This window comes from Electrona antarctica, assembly GCF_951216825.1.
Source record: "Electrona antarctica genome assembly, contig: scaffold_118, whole genome shotgun sequence".
NCBI classification, from domain to species: Eukaryota; Metazoa; Chordata; class Actinopteri; order Myctophiformes; family Myctophidae; genus Electrona; species Electrona antarctica.
Window position 1 is genome coordinate 1 of NW_027638083.1, and position 19,888 is coordinate 19,888.

Consider the following 19,888-nt stretch of genomic DNA (forward strand, 5'->3'; position numbering starts at 1 on the left):
AACCAAAATATCACAATGGTTTGCCCCTTTTGAAATGAGTGGTTAATCGAGTTATTTATTACTCCGTAAACATTTTGGTTCGGGAAATAAAAAGAAAGAATAAAATTGGCCATTTTAAAGAGTCTCTCTCTCTCTCTCTCTCTCTCTCTCTCAGACACACACACACACACACACACACACACACACACACACACACGCACACGCACACGCACACGCACACACACACACAGAGACACACATGCACGCACACGTGCACACACACCAGTGACACCACACACACACAAACACCCTCTCTCACCGTGCGTGTGTGTGTGTGTGCGTACGTGCGTGCGTGCGTGCATGCGTGCGTGCGTGCTGTTTCAATCCAGAAATAAGCCTCGATACCCAGGCTTTCACTTTCGTCGGGGCTCAGAAATGAATGCAGCATTTATCAGGTCTGCGGTCTAGAGCGAAATACAAAGTACAAAGTCAACAGTATGAAATCAGACAGAACGGAGACACATGGGACACTGCAGGGACCTAGAGGCTAGAGTATAAGGACAACGCGTACGACATAAACATGAAATGGGAATGCAAAATCACATCACATCAACTCAGAGAACCAATTTCTCTTCAGCTTGAGCCTTGATTCCGTTTTATTATGATACTGCAGTGCATGTGCAAAGCCTCAGAGGTGTCTTGGAGTTACAGTCCGCTGCACCACAGGATAACATTATTATTATTATTTTTTTCCGAATATGTTGCTGTCCCTCTATCTCTACCTGTTTTATCTTTAGCATTATCTTTTGCACGCACGCACGCACGCACACACACACCCACACATACAATCTCTCTTACCCTTTGCACTCACTGATTCAACGCATGGAATGCAATGGCCCAAACCACACCATAGGGTCACCATGCAACTTCTCGCATGCCATTAGTCCGAAGGTTCATTGTTCCGAAAATTATTATTATTAATTATTATTATTAACCCTATCTCTAACCCTAACCCTAAACATAAGCTCAAGCACCGGAGCAGCGTGTTTCGACTGTGTGACTGGAGCCTATGCCTATCTCAGCTCTTTGTAGAGAATGTTTCAATTATTGTAGTGAGTTGAGCTTTCCTAGACATGTGATGTCACTCCCCAATCACCCATATTCAGGTCAGCTGTGACACACCCGGCCATCAGAGTAGCTGGCTGGCTTGTTGTGGTTGCCTGCATGGTGGTGTGTTGGGTTTAGGTGCAGGAGATTCAGTGGCGTGCACAGATAGACACTAGGGGGTGCTAGAGCACCCCCTGCCCTTTTGGCAATATGCCCTTTTGGAAAAAAAAGGGGGGGAAAAAATTATTATTATTTTTTTTCTTTTTGGTTTTTCGAAAATAGCAGACCTACAAGCTCATAGCGCGCCACTCGGTGGCGCGCTATGAGCTTGTAGATCTGCTATTTTTCAATAGCTAAAGCATAACATAATGTTAACACCAAAAGGGGTTCCCGCCCAAAATGGACTAAGGCAACCGGCCGGTTCCACGCGCTGCACAAGGTGCCCTTTTTTAACTTGAGCACCTGCCCCTCTAAATGTCTGTGCACGCCACTGAAGAGATTCATTGATGGTATGCAGTATCCACGGTTTCATGTGTTTTGATAAATGTAAGTTTTGAGCAACATCTGAATGTTCCTTAATCTTGCAGGACAGGCATTATTGACAGTGGGAATCCCAGATTCCCTGGGATAGGCTGCTTCTTCCCCCTCACATGGCGTAGGCTTACAGCCGAGTCTGCTATTAGTTGCTGATGGTTAAGTGGCATGCGGCGCCTGGAGTCATGGCCTCGTATGCCGACTGCATGCGGCGCCCTTCAGCTCCGGTTCGGTGTCATTCTGCATGTGGACCGAGCACTGACATCATGGCCTACCGGGCCTAGTGCATGTGCAGGCCCTCTTCATTTGAGGTAAAGTGCTGCCTATATTGTATTTGTATGTTTTAAATTGTAATAAGTATTGTTAATATTGTCCTTTGGTTTTATTAGGAGGAGCTCTTTGCCTCTGCTGTTTTTGTCCTTATTATTTTTGGTTATTTGATTATTTGTTTTGTTTGTGCAAAATAACGGTATAGTGGGTCGCACACACCAAGACTTCAGTTCAAAAATATTTATTTCATTTTTGAACAGGCCAAACGTTTTGGCTATCCAGCCTTCATCAGGAAGGCTGGATAGCTTTCGTAACTTAGAGTATATATTAACCCATTTTGGGAGGGAACCCCTGTTGGTGTTTCAAGCATTATGTTGTACTTTAGACCTAGAATTGGCAGGTGCCTTGCGATAGGTGCTGGGTAATTAATCACACCACCTGCCAATTGTGTGACCTAAACTTTTGTGTTTCCCTTGTCAATTGGTGATGACGTCTAAAATCAGTTCATCGATCATTCCAGTCCCCCCTCGCCGGAGAGAAAGAAGTCCGTGTGCATCTCTTGAAAAAGTGGAGATAATTTACTAAATACACGTTTTGTGCCAGAACTTTCACATGGATATAAAACTAGAGGACCATATTTCCCTCCACGTTTTTGGAATTATTTAATGGGTGAGTACAAACGGAGCATTTATCACATTCAGGCCGCACACAATTGAAATCAACCAGGGACAGTAGCGACCGTTCTATGCCTATGATACATGAAAATTTACGAAGTTAATTAAATGATCACAGGCATTCTAGGTCTAGTTGTACTTTAGCTATTGAAAAATAGCAGATCTACAAGCTTGTAGGTCTGCTATTTTAGAAAAATCGTAAAAATGCGGCACAAATCTTTGAATAGGTATATATTCTTTCAGAGTGAATGTTTTTTTTTTTTTTCGACGTCAGGCCTAAATGGGTTAATAGAGATAGCACCAGATTTCTCCTCCCTTCCACATTAAGTTGCTCAAAAGCACATGAGGCGATCTCACTCCGGGTAGGAACAGAGTGCATTCTGGGATGGATTGGACCCAAACACATGAACGCGCTGCCGTTGACTATCATTGCACGCGTTCATGTGCGTTCACGTATGAAACAGCGTTCAAGTGTCATCATGAACGTGCGCAATGATAGTCAACGGACCAGCGCGTTCATGTGTTTGGGTCCAAACTGCAATACCAAATTCGGCCACTATGTCCATTTCGTCCTCAGGGTTTCCTCCGGGTGCCGTCTCTATTAATATATACTCTAAGTTTCGCAATGGTTGAAAGCAACAGGTGCTAATTCTCTCACTAAAATGATAGGACAATGGATGAGATGTTATCGATTGAAATGAAATCAGGATGATTATATGATGATGAATGAAAGATAATTGTATTACTTCAAGGAGTGCAAGCGTCATGCCGTCCTCAGGTCATGGCTATTCTAATCATTCTAGCTATTGATAATGCTAGACTGGTGGCTGTTGTTGGCCCCGGCCTATAGAGCGTTGCAGTCCCGCCCCCTACCATGGACCAGGAAATGATTCTCCGTTCATTTTCCTCATAGACATTTCAGAAAGTATTTATTTAAAGACGTTTACGCCGCGGACAAAGCCAACTCGAGTCGTGACAAATCATGACAACAAACACATTTTTTTGGGCCGAACAAATAATTAGAAAGAAGAAAAAAACGGCAGGTTACAACACTTTTTTGTTGTTTTTCTTCTTTGTAATTATTTGTTTGGTCCAAAATATTGTTTGTGTTGTCATGAGTTGTCACGACTCGAGTTGGCTTTGTCCGCGGCGTAACCGTCTTTAAATAAATACTTTTTGAAATGTCTATGGGTAAAATGCATTGGGATTCATTTCCTGGTCCATGGTAGGGGGCGGGACTGCGACGCTCTATTAGGGAACGCATGGCCCCAGGGACGCGCAGAGAGTTAAACGCATGGCCCCAGGGACGCGCAGAGAGTGAAACGCATGGCCCCAGGGACGCGCAGAGAGTTAAACGCATGGCCCCAGGGACGCGCAGAGAGTGAAACGCATGGCCCCAGGGACGCGCAGAGAGTTAAACGCATGGCCCCAGGGACGCGCAGAGAGTGAAGCGCATGGCCCCAGGGACGCGCAGAGAGTGAAACGCATGGCCCCAGGGACGCGCAGAGAGTGAAACGCATGGCCCCAGGGACGCGCAGAGAGTTAAACGCATGGCCCCAGGGACGCGCAGAGAGTTAAACGCATGGCCCCAGGGACGCGCAGAGAGTTAAACGCATGGCCCCAGGGACGCGCAGAGAGTTAAACGCATGGCCCCAGGGACGCGCAGAGAGTTAAACGCATGGCCCCAGGGACGCGCAGAGAGTTAAACGCATGGCCCCAGGGACGCGCAGAGAGTTAAACGCATGGCCCCAGGGACGCGCAGAGAGTTAAACGCATGGCCCCAGGGACGCGCAGAGAGTTAAACGCATGGCCCCAGGGACGCGCAGAGAGTGAAACGCATGGCCCCAGGGACGCGCAGAGAGTTAAACGCATGGCCCCAGGGACGCGCAGAGAGTGAAACGCATGGCCCCAGGGACGCGCAGAGAGTGAAACGCATGGCCCCAGGGACGCGCAGAGAGTGAAACGCATGGCCCCAGGGACGCGCAGAGAGTGAAACGCATGGCCCCAGGGACGCGCAGAGAGTTAAACGCATGGCCCCAGGGACGCGCAGAGAGTGAAACGCATGGCCCCAGGGACGCGCAGAGAGTGTTAGAGAGGCAGGGGCTGAAATTCCGTAAGAGGGCACTTTTGGAGGAAAATAGCCGAACTACAAGCTCTCAACGCGTCGCAGCGCTATGAGCTTGTACAGTACATCTGCTATTTTTCAATAGCCAAAGTATAACATAATGTTCTGAAACACCAAAAGGGGTTCCCGCCCAAAATGGGTGAAGTTATTAGTGTTACACTGTTATTCATTATGTGTGTTGCATAAAATCATTTTTCTTTTAATTTATTCATTCAAGTTTTGTTTATTAAAATGAGTAATCAAACTCATCTTCAGTGTCGTGGAGTAGTACAATATCATATAGAAAAACACATCATGATACATCAGAAGATCAGGAGAAGAAAAAACAAAAGATATACATGTGAATTGCAGGTTTACAAATTTCAAAACGATCTAAAAACAGTAACATATCGTGGGGGTCTGTGTGCTCACCAAGGTTTTAAAACGACTCAAGGGTACCAATGTGGTCAGTTTCAATGTCGTTTGCAGGTCATTCCATGTATTAGGGCCACAGAAGCCAAAAGCAGATCTACCAAGTTCAGAGCCAACTTTTGGTACCTTGAATTTGGGGTAACCACTAGACCGGGTGTGGTATAGGGCTCAGAATCCCACTTCTGTAAAGTGTAGGCCTACAGAAAGTGTTACAATTATGTTTTTATGTGGCCACACCCACCAGTTCATTAAGTACGCCTGGTTTTAAGGTGGACGGTGATGCATCTGAACTGAAGTCGCGCCCCCAGCTGCTGCTGTTGTATGTCAACGTACTGCATGATAAAGGGGGAGGGGTTAGGGGAGGGGATGATATTGTGATGTCACCATATCTGGTGTATTTCGATTGATGGGCCTTTTGACTCAAAGGCTTTCCGCTTTCAGGAAGAAACCAGAAATGCACAGGGAAGACATTATTTCAATATTCTAACCACGCCTGGGGGGTGTCTATTAGAACAATGTTAACACCATAGACGCATACAAAACAGAAAAAGTATAAAAAATCACGGTACTCCATCTTTAAGGAAGGCTAGGATTTAGCCCATCTCCTCTCCACTCTCCTCTTGTCTTCTCTTCCTGCTCTCCCCTTCTGTGCAACCTTCCTTTACATCACTTTCCCCTCGTCACCCTTCATACAACATGCCTCTGCTTTCCTGTCGTCACCCTTCATACCATAGATATATATAAACTCTAGATTGGCCAATGGAGAGCGACGTCGTTACGTGGCGGCCATCTTACCTCGGGCCACATAACATTGTGTCTATGGGGCATGTACTCTTAAATGACCATAACTTGCTCAATTTTCAAACGGTTTGGTTTGTTATAAACGTCAGAGACGTCCGCATACTTATATGCTTTTATACGACGTTCATATAAAAAAAGAAAATTAAGCAGATAAGCGTCCTGAATCATAGCCACGTTGACAACGTTTGTAATAAACCAACCCGTTTGTAAATCCGTCAAGATTTGAGCGAGTTATGACTGTTTCTGTTTGAGCTGCCATTGAACATACTGTACTGTAGCCCCGAAGTAAGATGGCTGCCGGGTGAACGACGTCAGAAACTCCGACCTTGAGCCATCTAGAGTTTATTTATATCTATGCTTCATACAACATGCCTCTGCTTTACTCTCGTCACCCTTCATACAACATGCCTCTGCTTTCCTCTCGTCACCAGTGGTGGAAAAAAGTACTGCACATTCTTTACTTAAGTAAAAGTATCAATACTGCAATTTAGAACTACTTCGTTCCAAGTAAAAGTCCGGAATTCAAAATGTACTTGAGTAAAAGTATAAAACTATTGGAATCAAAAGGTACTTAAAGTAACAAAAGTAGCTAGCACTCACTATTTCAATGCATCGCATTGTGAGCTTGTGGATCAGCTATTTTCAAATGGCCGAAATGTAGGGCTGAAGTGTTTATTTAATGTAATTTATGTTTTGTCATAATCAAAGTAACTAGTAACTAAAGTTTTCAAATAAATGTAGTGGAGAAAAAGTGCAATATTTGCCTCTTGAGATGTCGTGGAGTAGAAGTAAAAATATTGAAAAATTGGACATACTCAAGTAGAGTACAAATGGCTCAAAATGGCACTTATATGTACAGTACTTAAGTAAATGTTCCACCACTGTTCATACTGTACATGCCTCTGCTTTCCTCCTACTCTCGTCACCCTTCATACAATGCCTAGCAGTTTGGCACCTTCAGAGTGATGGCTTCATGCTTCCTCCTCTGTCACCCACACAACATGCATTAGCACGTGTGTTGCACACACGCACATGCACACACACACACACACACACACACACACACACACTGCCTCTTCCTCAGAATGCAGCAGATCTCGATTATGACATGTCAATGTTGGACTAATCTGGATTCTGACATGTCAATGTTGGACTAATCTGGATTCTGACATGTCAATGTTGGACTAATCTGGATTCTGACATGTCAATGTTGGCCCAACGTTAGGCTCATATAGTCTATCTGCGGTGATACATCCTCAAGTACACAATGAGTGCCTGGATTTTCTTACGGCGCTATAGAGTGCCAGCATATATGGGAGATTTTACTCTTAAAAAGCCCCGCCTTCCTTTCCCCCCCCAAAACCGGTAGGCCTAGGCATAATGTTCCATTTTTACCTCGCGATGATCTCGCTAAAGTCTCTCTAGAAGCGTTAATATTCCAAACGAGAGGCTTGTTGAAGTCATAAATGAAGACAGAAGTTTGCCCTTTTGGTCGAAACCATGGAGACCAGGCATTCTTTCTGAGCCGTAAACAAGGAAGTCAACGGCAGCGCGCATGCGCTTTGTTTGATATCAATAAAAAAGCGCAATGACGTGTGTCAACTGGAACCAACGGTTTGATTAGATATGACGTTTGTACACGTCCGACCTACGGTCTGAATGTGTTGATGTTTGTTTAAGGAGAGTATAAAGGCTACATGACATTTTATTTCCTGAATATTCTAAACATTTTTATATTTGTATAAGAACAAATGTAAGAGAGCTTTGTGCACATTTTGTAGCCAAGTATATTATGTACATTTATAGTGCATGAGTTGATTCTGCCTCTTTGTTTGTCTTATGATTTGGTATTGTGTTATCATTCAGTGCCGTGCGTGCGTGCGTGCGTGCGTGCGTGCGTGTGAGAGAGCGAGAGCAGATAGGAAAATGTGTGTGATCCTAATCAGAGATAGGGCGTCCATAGTATTCATCATAAGGTTCTGTGATGTTGGTGGTCTGGGGGCGAGGAATGGTGTAATCTTTGTCCGGGTCAATTTCCTAAACACATGCACACAGGCGCACATGCACGCACACACACACACACACACACACACACACGCACACATTTATCATGTTAGTGCAATTAACACAGTGATATATTAGCGTTTTCATTAACCTTCCAATATGCCTTATTATAAGCATAATTGCCTCCAGTTGCAAAAAAATAAATAAAGGTCATAGTCTTTAATTACTGACTGTATGGAGTTGTTTAATAATGGCTTATTACTCACCGTCATGGAGAATCCCGACTCGTATGGTGATCGTAGTACTGGCTCGGCTCTCCTGCCTGTAGGCATGATGTAGTCAGTCATTTTGTTCATTACATACAGCGTTCACATGGATTTGAGTTCTCAGCCACGGCTGATTTTGCTCATTTGGATGCCATAGAAGCCACAACATGTCTTCTCCTGTGAAACCGAAAATAGCCGATCTACAAGCTCTGCGACGTGTTGTGAGCTTGTAGATCGTCTAGTTTCGGTCATTCGGTCATTTTCGGTCATTCGTTATTTTAAGATAGGCTCACACTCCCCCCGAGGATGCACACGGAACGATACAGACTCTCTTTTATGCCAACTGCTATCAGACTATACAATGTATAAGAACTTCCCCCCCCCTGTTTCTGTCTGTCCAGTAGTTTTAGCTTTCTGTGTCACATTGTGCTGTTGTAACGCTTCAATTTCTCACCTCGGGATTAATAAAGTATATCTCATCTCATCTCATTGAGAAGGCAGGCACCAAACTAGTAATCTTTTTTTAATATATATAGAAGTGTATATTTGTACGTCTCTAAATGTTCTGATGAATTGAAAATGGTGGACCCTGAGTTGTACTTTCAACATGTGAAATGTACTCATTCTGCAAACTGTTAATAAATACTTCAATCAATCAATCAATCAATCAATCCGTATACAAGTTTTAGAAGCATCTTCCAGAAACATGAATGGTCTCAAATGTCATAAAAAGCAACCTTTTTAATGCCTCAAATCTGTGATTTCTTCAGCTTGTCAGCCTCATCATTACGTTTTCAGTCTTGAGATTTTATTTTGCTGACTGAGAGGAATTCAGCTCATTCCTTTTAGCCCATTCGGACCCGACGGCGCAGATCCGTGTCACCTTATAGCTTTTAACCACTTATTTTAAACTTTAGCTGTTGTAAAAATAGCAGATCTACAAGCTCGTAGATCCATCCATCCATCCATCCCCCTCCGACGTGTTCTCACCTCTCCTGGGGTCGGCGGGGTCGTTCTCGAAGCTTCCGTTCTCCCTGCCTTCCTTCTTCTGGCTGGCCTGCAGTCCCGGCATGTCTGTGTTGGGGCTGGACCAGCCGGCGAAGCTCAGCGGACCGCCCCCCTCCATGCTGCTCTTGCGCTCGCCGCGGCAGAGGAAGGCCACCTGGGCCACGCCGTGGCCCAGCAGCAGCACCCAGCCGTTGGCCACCAGCGCCACGCTCAGCACGGGGTCGTCCCAGCCAGGCCGCCGGCCCATCTCGGCGTTGCCCCGCGTCAGCAGGGCGATCCACGTCACCCAGATGGCGGCCGAGAGCAGCAGCGTGACGCAGAGCAGCGCGGCCTGCGCCTGGCCCTGCCGGTGGGAGCCGCCTGCATGTGCCAGAGCCATAGAGTAGGACAGAGTTATACGACATTGAGGGGGCAGAAAACTGAGCGCTCGAGCGCCTGTTCATGCAGCCTGGACATGTGACAAGCTGGAGTTGAAAATACATGTTTACCTCGTTTTCAACGAGGGTAGCGGAAGTAAGCGCGTGCAGTACTTAGTTTAGACAGTTTTTGGTTTAGACTAGTCACTGGTTAGACCAGTCATTAGTCCTACAACTACAACCTATCTCAAACCTTCACCCTAAACCTAACCTCCCACGGAGCAGCACACCTAAACCTAACCTTAACCCATGTCTAACCAATGACTAGTCTAAACTAAGTATGCACCCCGAAGTAAGCGCTATCTTAGGCATGTGTGCAACATGGTAACTGTTTTAAAGTATTGTACAGTGACAACTAAAGTCTCTGTAATGTTTATGTTTATGTGCTATTACTATTAAAGCTAAAGCTATTACTATCATTAAAGCTGGGCTGTTGCCTGAGTCCAGTGCATTCTGCCGACTTCCGGTCCAGGACTTTGTCCCTGTTCGCTGTGCTCTTCAACCAATAGGAGTCTATGTAGAAGAGCCGCCATTGGACTGCATGGCCCCATGAAGTGTTGTCGTAACTCTGTCTTACTCTATGGCTCTGACGTGTGTGTGTGTGTGTGTGTGTGTGTGTGTGTGTGTGTGTGTGTGTGTGTGTGTGTGTGTGTGTGTGTGTGTGTGTGTGTGTGTGTGTGTGTGTGTGTGTGTGTGTGTGTGTGTGTGTGTGTGTGTGTGCGCGTGCGCACGGGGGGGGGGGGGGGGGAGTACCAAATTGTTTTTACTTTACGTAAAAGTATCGATGCTGCGATCATGTAGAACTATACGCTGTTAAGTAAAAGTATCCTGGGAATTTGAAATGTACTTGAGTAAAAAGTACAAACGTATTGGTGTCAAAATGTACTTAAAAGTACCAAAAGTAAAAGTGCTCATTATGCAGAATGTCTCATTGCACAAGTTTTCACATAAAAAAAACATTTTGAAAATAGCAGATCTACAAGCTCACAATGCATCGCGACGCATTGTGAGCTTGTAGATATTCTTTCAGAGCGAACGTTTTTTAACTCAAATCTTTGCTTCTGCAGGGGGTCCCTGGAACAACATATTTTCAGATTGGGGGTCAGCGTCCAATATGATTTCTGGTTGTCCTTGACATGAAATAATTTAGTTTGAGAACCACCGATATAGAAACATAGGGTATTTTCCCCGAAAACTGTCATGTATGATTTAGAAGACATTTTGTAACACCACTGCCACTGACCTGTGTAGCTGTAGCTGTAGGTGAAGCAGGAGCGGCAGAGGTTTCGGAGGGAGAGGAGCGCGCCCAGGGCCAGCAGGAAGAGCACGTAGATGAGCAGCATGACGAACTCGCCCTGGCTGTACGCGCAGGGCCTGGCGTCCCGCACCAACACGATGAGCAGCCACTCCACGGCGATCACCACCTGGATGCGTTTTGGATTGATTGAGTATAGGTTTCTTAAAGGTTTCATCATGTCATTCAATTTCATTTATTTTCTTTTTTCGGTCTTTCTTTTATAGGTTTTGTGACCTGAATTACACCCGCACATAACCTGAACTTTGAACATTCAGTGGATTTTCTGTGGTCTAGGGGTTTTCTCTGTGTTTTCTGAAGCCTTTTGAGCTGCAATGAAAACAGGGCAAAACTGTGAAAACAGTGACATCTGCTGACAGATTCAAAATCAGAGCACTTGTTTGAGCCAGAAAACCCCCAGACTATTGAAAAATAGCAGATCTACAAGCTCTGAGTGCCACGCTATGAATATTTTTGAAAACTCGTGAAAATGTGGTGCAAATTTTTGAATATATATTCTTTCAGAGTGAACGTTTTAAACTTAATCTTTGTCCCTGAAACGATTTTCAGATGGGGGTCTGTGGCCAAATACATTTTTGGGGTTCTTGACATGAAATATTGAGCACCACTGATACGGAAACATAAGGTTTTTCAGAAAACTTGTCAGGATTTTGAAGCCATTTTTTTAATTTCGACGCCTAAAAGCTGCAAGTGAACTGCATTTCTGGGGGGGGGGGGGGGGGGTTGATGATCAGGGCATTCCACGCCTTGGTGGCCGTGCTGTATAGAATCAGTAGAATCTACTCTTTTACCTGCACCAAGAAGAGCCCCAGGGCCAGTGCGGGCTCGCCCCAGCCCCGTGCCGTGGCGAAGCCCAGCAGGGCCAGGCCACGCGACGTCAGGCAGCCGAACGCCAGGGAGAACAGCACGCCGAACAGGAAGAGCCGCGTGGGACAGGTCATCGGCCCGAGGCGCACGATGAAGGCGAAGGTGATGGCGAAGACCCCCGCCGTGGCCAGCAGGAACAAACACACGGACGCCACCATGCCGCCGAAGCCCCCGCGCTGGCGGCGGCGCGTGGCCGACGCGCAGACCCACAGCGTCCAGAAGAGGAGGCCCAGCAGGAGGCCGGCGCTCACCAGGAAGCCCAGCGAGGCCAGGCTCTCCAGGACGATGCCCCACGCCGCCCGCCGGTCGCACAGGTAGGTGAAGGCGGGGTCCAGCTCCGCCCCGCAGCCTGGCACGGCGGCGGCATGGGAAACGTTCGAGGAAGTGTCGTTGATTGACGCAGCGGGCGTGTCTGTGGGTGAGGCCGCCGCAGTGGTGGGGATGGTGATGATGGTGGTGGTGGTGCCGTTGGCGGTTGTGCCGGTAGCCTGTGTCTGGTGGCAGACTATAAGCAAGAGGAGGGGAAGGCATTTATAATGCTTTTGGGACGGAAAGGCCCCCATGCTTGTTTTGGTAATCCCCCTTTAGGATTACGTTCAGGCTTGTCCTCTTAAAGCTGCTCCTTTGGCGCGGCAGGTCGTCCTCGTTGCCCTGAAACAAGCAGCATATGGAAACGTCATGTCTCACATGGATCTTTGATATATAGCTTTGCTCGCAGTGTTGATTTCGTCGACTAAAAACTATGACGAGAAATGTTCGTCAACTACCTTTTTTCACAGACGAAAACTAAATGGAAACTAAATGCTTGTAGATCGGCTATTTTTCCTACGGCAGTAATATATGGCCCTAGGGAGTGAGTGTGGAAATATAGGGGACCTCTCCATCGTCAAAGTAGCCCACCGCTGCTGTATAGCATGGAGACAAAAGGCATGGGATGCAGAGCGAGGATTTGAGCCAATTGACGGCGAGAGTGAGACAGCAGCAGCAGCAGAGAGGAGAGGAGAGGAGAGTGTTTCTGAACAAGCCAGAACAAGGGAGAGAACAGCAGTGAGCAAGAGCTGACAAGGAAGGAATAACAAAGTAACAAGGAGGTGAATTTGGGACACAGGCAGGCAGCGTAAAGACAACATAAGTGTTGCCTGTTACATGAAGCTTTATACGCTTAACACCAGGAAAGAGGCTGGTAGATACAGATAAAGACTAGAGTGACCCTGCATGGCAGAAACATACTATATGGACGTTGTGACCAGTACACAGATTGGAAGGGGGGGGGGGGGGGGTGGAGGGAGAGAGAGAGAGAGAGAGAGAGAGAGAGAGAGAGAGAGAGAGAGAGAGAGAGAGAGAGAGAGAGATAGAGGCCACAGATATGCACTCCTGATAGCTGATTGTCACTTCCTCTAGCTCATAACAGAGCCCTTGTTTCTGTGTCAGAGATCCAAAGATGACATTTAAGAGGCTTATCGAATGGGTAAATATGGCCCCGGCCCAGAAATTAACCCTTGGGCCAGTTGTGTGTTTAAATAGTAGGTCAGGAGAGCGTAGTATATACAACGTACAGGGGTTAAAAAGATGTGTGGCTCAAGTGTGTGGCTATAGTGTTTTGTTTTTTATAAATGTACAAGGCACATACTGTGATTTGAATAGCATTAGAATGATGTATATAGCAGATTAGAATAATGGATAACGTGAAAGACAACTCAAAACATATTCACAGGGGTTGTTTTTTGACTTTCTAACTTCAATCCCGGCCTTTGATTATAGGCTCCACATGTGGTTGTCAGTTACATTAAGTGGAATTATACTAGCTTTACTGTGCACCTGACACTGCAAGGCCAAACCACGTAATTCGTGCCCAAATTATTACAGTAATAAAGAACCACAAGCATTACACAACTTATATTACAGTACTACACACTACTACTGTGTAGTTCAAGCCAACACATCCATCGCCCAGACAGTAGACTTGACTAAGGCCTGATATATGCTCAGTTGCATGCTGGGTGTCACATCAAAAAATGGCAGATCTACAAGCTCACAACATGCTTGTAACTATACATACACCCACATATTTTGAGATGGGGGTCCACGGCCAAATACAGATAGCTCTGGGGGTCCTTGACATGAAAAAAGGTTGAGCACCACTGACACATATAAATAATAGATTTTTCAGAAAACTGTTAGGATTTAGAAGACTTGTTTTTCTTCGAAGTCCTAAATCAGTCCGAAAAGAATGTCTTAAGCTTGTGTATAAAAGGTGACATACCTTCCGTCCTGGGGGGAGGTATAAGTTGACACACCGCTTCTTCCACTCCTTCCACTTGCTTTCTTCAGAACGCGTCTTAAAGGTTTTACCAAGAAGTTCTCCCGATAAAACTCTGATCAGTCGTCGAGGCATCAGAGGCCACTCACGTGAGAGTGTAGCCAGCCATGTGCCCTATGATCCCCTGTCTCCAGGATGTGCCCATTATCTCTCGGTGAGCTCCGAAGGTAAGCGGAAGAGCGCAAACGAGGAGGAAAAGAAAAACGGCACATGCAGAGCGCAGAGATTTGAGCCAATGGGCGTTGATGCGAGAGGAGAGGATTGTTTTCACTTCTCTCTCAGATTTACATCAACAGGTGAGAGCGGCTACTACTGCACCCCCCCCCCCAAGCCCCCCCCTCCTCCTCCACTCCCTTTCAGTCCCTCACCCACGTCTGTCTCTCTCCTCTCTCTCTCTCTCTCTCTCTCTCTCTCTCTCTCTGTCTCTCTGTGTTTGTGCCTCTCTCTCCTTTTCTCTTCTCCTCTTGGAAGGTTCTCGGGAAGGTATAGGTGGGGCTCAAAGACCTGGAGGCAATGGCAAGGCACACACACACACACACGAGCACACACACACGCACGCACGCACGCACGCACGCACGCAGGTGTGGGGGGGGGGCCTTGAGAGAAAGGAGAGAAACGCCCTGATTTCTTTGACTCCCATTTCCCATAACCTCCCACATGCAGTCACTACTAGTGCATCATAATCATAATCTTCGGTATCATAGTGACGGCATCAAAACACACATTTTGTCACGCAAAATTTAGATTTAGATTGGTTGAAAATCTAACTGAAACTGAACTCGACCTGTAAAACGATATACTTCCACCGACGTCACTGTGCCTGTTCAACCCCATATTAGAGCCCCCCCCATAGGGAGTGGGGATTAGAACGCCTGACTCAGCCTATTGTCACCAACACTACAAGTCTCGTCGCCCGGTAGTCACAATAGTTCACTGCATGGTGAGCTGTTTGCCGTCTGCATGACGGCCCATGGAAACAGTGTGCGCAGCCCCCCCCTGGGGAATTAAGTGTTGCGTCAGGACTAGAGAATGCCTTGCACTGATCCTCCTTGCATGTCTGTACGCGACACTTCGGCTCTTGTCCGTACAGGCACGGGAGTTTACAGGGTGTGTTTATTCAGTCAAAAGGGTGTGTAGGCAATGATGGTTGTGGTGGAGAGGAGAGAGGGGAGAAGCACTAGTGTGCACCGGTGTTGATTTCGTCGACTAAAACTAAGACGAAAAATGTTCGTCGACTACCTTTTTTCACTGACGAAAACTAAATGGAAACTAAATGAAAACTAAGCTATAGCTTGTAGATCGGCTATTTTCAGCAAGTGTAAAAACAGTCATTACGACGGCATCAAGGCCCGCCAAAATACATTTTAGTCTAAAATCTTATAATATTTTGTCGACTGAAACTAGACTAACACTAAAACATTCCAGGTGACTAAAATGTGACTGAAACTAAATGAGAACAATTGAAGAGACTATGAAAACAACACCGGTGCATGTGCACTGAGAATAACAGCCGGGGGGGGGGGGGGGGGGGTGGGGGATATGCTGTTCGACTAAATACAAGTTTTCTTGGAGCCTGGAGGGTAATAGTGTAATGTTATATTATGTGCCATGCACGTATTCTTCTGTGTCAGGGGCATTAAAAGATCTTGTGCGATGCTTAACATTAGTGAGAATCCACATGCGTGGTGTGACTGGTGTCATGATTTAAGACGTCCCGGAGGCGTTACATACTGTATATTCACTCACACAATGTTTGCTGGGTATAGTATTATTAACTGGATAGAGGAGTCTTTGTGCAGATTGCTCAGCCAATGGGCGTTTTTCAGTTGATATTAGATCATCAGTGTTATTCGTGGGAATAACCCCATAGCAACCAGCTTTGATTTGGTTTTCATGTCTATTTATTTGGGAGTGATTAAATTTGCTGATGGAGTGAGTCGACAGATTCTGAACTGAATGCATCAGTGGATGTATCTATATGAAGTATATGTCCCCAATGCATCAGTGGATATATCTATATGAAGTATATGTCCCCAATGCATCAGTGGATGTATCTATATGAAGTATATGTCCCCAATGCATCAGTGGATGTATCTATATGAAGTATATGTCCCCAATGCATCAGTGGATATATCTATATGAAGTATATGTCCCCAATGCATCAGTGGATGTATCTATATGAAGTATATGTCCCCAATGCATCAGTGGATGTATCTATATGAAGTATATGTCCCCAATGCATCAGTGGATGTATCTATATGAAGTATATGTCCCCAATGCATCAGTGGATGTATCTAAAGTGAATGTCCCCAATGCATCAGTGGATGTATCTATATGAAGTATATGTCCCCAATGCATCAGTGGATGTATCTATGAAGTATATGTCCCCAATGCATCAGTGGATGTATCTATATGAAGTATATGTCCCCAATGCATCAGTGGATGTATCTATATGAAGTATATGTCCCCAATGCATCAGTGGATGTATCTATATGAAGTATATGTCCCCAATGCATCAGTGGATGTATCTATATGAAGTATATGTCCCCAATGCATCAGTGGATGTATCTATATGAAGTATATGTCCCCAATGCATCAGTGGATGTATCTATATGAAGTATATGTCCCCAATGCATCAGTGGATGTATCTAAAGTGAATGTCCCCAATGCATCAGTGGATATATCTATATGAAGTATATGTCCCCAATGCATCAGTGGATGTATCTAAAGTGAATGTCCCCAATGCATCAGTGGATATATCTATATGAAGTATATGTCCCCAATGCATCAGTGGATGTATCTATATGAAGTATATGTCCCCAATGCATCAGTGGATGTATCTATATGAAGTATATGTCCCCAATGCATCAGTGGATGTATCTATGAAGTGAATGTCCCCAATGCATCAGTGGATGTATATACCGTATATATGAAGTGAATGTCCAACTGAGGTCAGGAATTCCTGAGAAAAGTAAGTCGTCACATGTCGTTTATTATTATCTCTGCTATGCAGAAGCCTGGAGGCAGAGGTTATGTTTTTGCCTGTGTGTGTGTGTGTGTGTGTGTGTGTGTGTGTGTGTGTGTGTGTGTGTGTGTGTGTGTGTGTGTGTGTGTGTGTGTGTGTGTGTGTGTGTGTGTGTGTGTGTGTGTGTGTGTGGGTGGGTGGGTGGGTGGGTGGGTGGGTGGGTGGGGGGGCGGGCGGGCGTGGGTGGGTGGGTGGGTGTGGGGGACTTTGACTATTTTACAGGGGCCAGTTTTTAATTGCAGCCGTCCGTAGGTGCTCTTTGAGAGCGGTTTTGAAGGAGTCTAGGGATTCACATTTATTTTTGGCTGTTGGTAAGGCATTCCACATTTCAGTGGCATTGGAGCGAAATTAATTTAAAGGAACATTCAGTGATTTGGAAAAAATACCCGGCCCCCCTCGGTAACAAGATCTGCACATGAACACACACTACAGTGGGGAGGACATGCAACAGGCCAACAGCACGTGCACCAAGGCACGATCATGATTGGAGGAAGGCCCCTCTCATCCTGATTGGATGAGGGCTATAGTGGCCTCCATGAGGCAAAAAACGAAACCTAAGCTTTGTTGACCCCAGGGGTTAACTGGGGACAGTGAGGAACTCCTTATATGGTCAGCACACTCTACAGCAGGCAGGATTATCCCAAAAAAAAGAAATAACATTTTGAACTACTGTAGTGAAATCACTGAATCACAGACAGTTCAAGCCCTTTTTAATTCACAGGTGCAGGTAAAACATGACAACGTTTCGATGTGTCGGTCACATCTCCGTCAGGTATAGCCAGTGGTGGAAAAAGTACTCAATTGTTTTACTTAAGTAAAAGTACCAATACTGCAATTTAGAACTACTTCGTTACAAGTAAAAGTACGGAATTGAAAATGTACTTGAGTAAAAGTACAAAAGTATCGGCATCAAAATGTACTTAAAGTACTAAAAGTAAAAGTACTCATTCTCGCAGAATGTCCCATTTCACAAGTTCAAAATGTGTAGAAAATCTATTGAAAAGAGCCGATCTACAAGCTCACAATGCGTCGCGTTGCGACGCATTGTGAGCTTGTAGATCGGCTCTTTTCAAATGGCTGGAATGTATAGGGTTGAAGTGGTTAATGTATGTTTTCTAATCAAAATGAAAATCTCCAAAGTAACTAGTAACTAAAGTTTTCAAATAATTGTAGTGGAGTAAAAGTACAATTTTTTTCTCTGAGATGTAGTGGAGTAGAAGTAAAAGTACTGGAAATTGGAAATACTCAAGTAAAGTACAAATACCTCAAAATTGTACTTAAGTACAGTACTTAAGTAAAAGTACTTAGTTACTTTCCACCACTGGGTATAGCCTGAGGGGGCAACACAGTATAAGGCTTAACCTATTTAGACCAGGACGATTCTACAAATGTCTTCTAAATCCTGACAGTTTTCTGAAATGTCAGTGGTGCTCAACCTTTTCCATGTCAAGGACCCCGAGAATGATCTGTAATATTGGCTGCAGACCCCCATCTGAAAATATGTAGTTCCAGGGAGGGACCCCCCAGAAGCAAAGGTATGAGTTAAAACGTTCATTGTGAAAGAATATATTCAAAGGTTTGCGCCACATTTTAACGATTTTTCAAAAAATAGCAGATCTTCAAGCTTGGCTATGAGCTTGTAGATCTGCTATTTTTCAATAGATAAAGTTTCAAATAATGGTTAAAACACCAAAAGGGGTTCCCGCCCAGAGTGGGTTTAAGTACACACATGGTGCAGGGGCAGGCCCTTCAATTAACCAATGTCACACATGGCCAGCAATAATTAGTGTGGTTGCCCTAAAGGGGCAACCAGACTATTGTAATTGTAACACTTTATTTTTTTTCATTTACTGGAGTAACCCTAAACTTTGTATCACTACTCCTCCTACAGTTTTGACTGTACGCACTTGAGCCATATGTCAAATTGACCGGAAAAATTGGGAATGGTGTGCTTGCTCGTTTCTAAGAGAAATGTTGTATAGTTTAATTGATATTAATTTATTCGTGCATTAAATGTCCCCATTGACATGAATGGGAAAATGCGAAAAATCACGTTCAAGTATTCTTTCCTCGGAGACCGTAAGGGCTATAGTTACAAAACTTGGAGGGATAATTCGTAATACTTACTAAAATTAATTAAACTTATAATTATATCGGTCGGCCTCATGGTGGCGCTATAACAGCCCACTTTACGTTTTGGCTTATAACTCTTGAACCGTAGGTCGTAAAATCAAAATCATGTTTTCCCTGGATTCCTTGGGTCATGACGCATCTCCCCATATAGGCCACGCCCATTTGCGTCAGGATAGATTTTCCGCCATTTTGAATTTTCTTCAAAACACACTTTAATTTTCGGATTCTACAGATTATGTCCGAATCTCACAAAAATCGGTACACATGATCTCTGGACCTATCGGACCGCGTTTACATTTTTTTCAGATTTTTTGAATTTTTTTTGTCCGTATCGTTCGGCCTTAATCGTCGTCCGAAGTTAGCGGGAGGGGCCTATTTTACAAAAAATGCCTAAAATCACGAATGGAACGTCCAATCCATCCCAAATTTGAATCAGATGTCGCGGGTGGTTTAATCAACCAAAAGCCAAAAGCGATTCCATTTTCATCCATAGGGGGCGCCGCAAATGCGAAAAATATAACCGTTTCTTGCAGAAAAAATATTTTTGGGGGGATAAATCCCCTCCGAATTACTTACGCATGATCGCAGGGGTGACGCGACATTGTAATTGGCTGGCAATATCAGTGGGAGGGG

The 19,888-nt window shown here is 45.0% G+C and overlaps 1 protein-coding gene across 1 annotated transcript; it reads right to left on the bottom strand.

Moving 5' to 3' along the window:
• Positions 1–7,590: 7,590 nt before the first annotated feature.
• Positions 7,591–12,226, bottom strand: LOC306918401 (G-protein coupled receptor family C group 5 member D; the record flags this gene model as incomplete). Its single annotated transcript, XM_079531301.1, has 5 exons — positions 7,591–7,938; positions 8,172–8,227; positions 9,162–9,539; positions 10,839–11,019; positions 11,702–12,226. Coding segments are annotated over 5 exons (1,239 nt in total), but the record flags the coding sequence as incomplete, so codon positions are not given.
• Between the last annotated feature and the right edge of the window lie 7,662 nt (positions 12,227–19,888).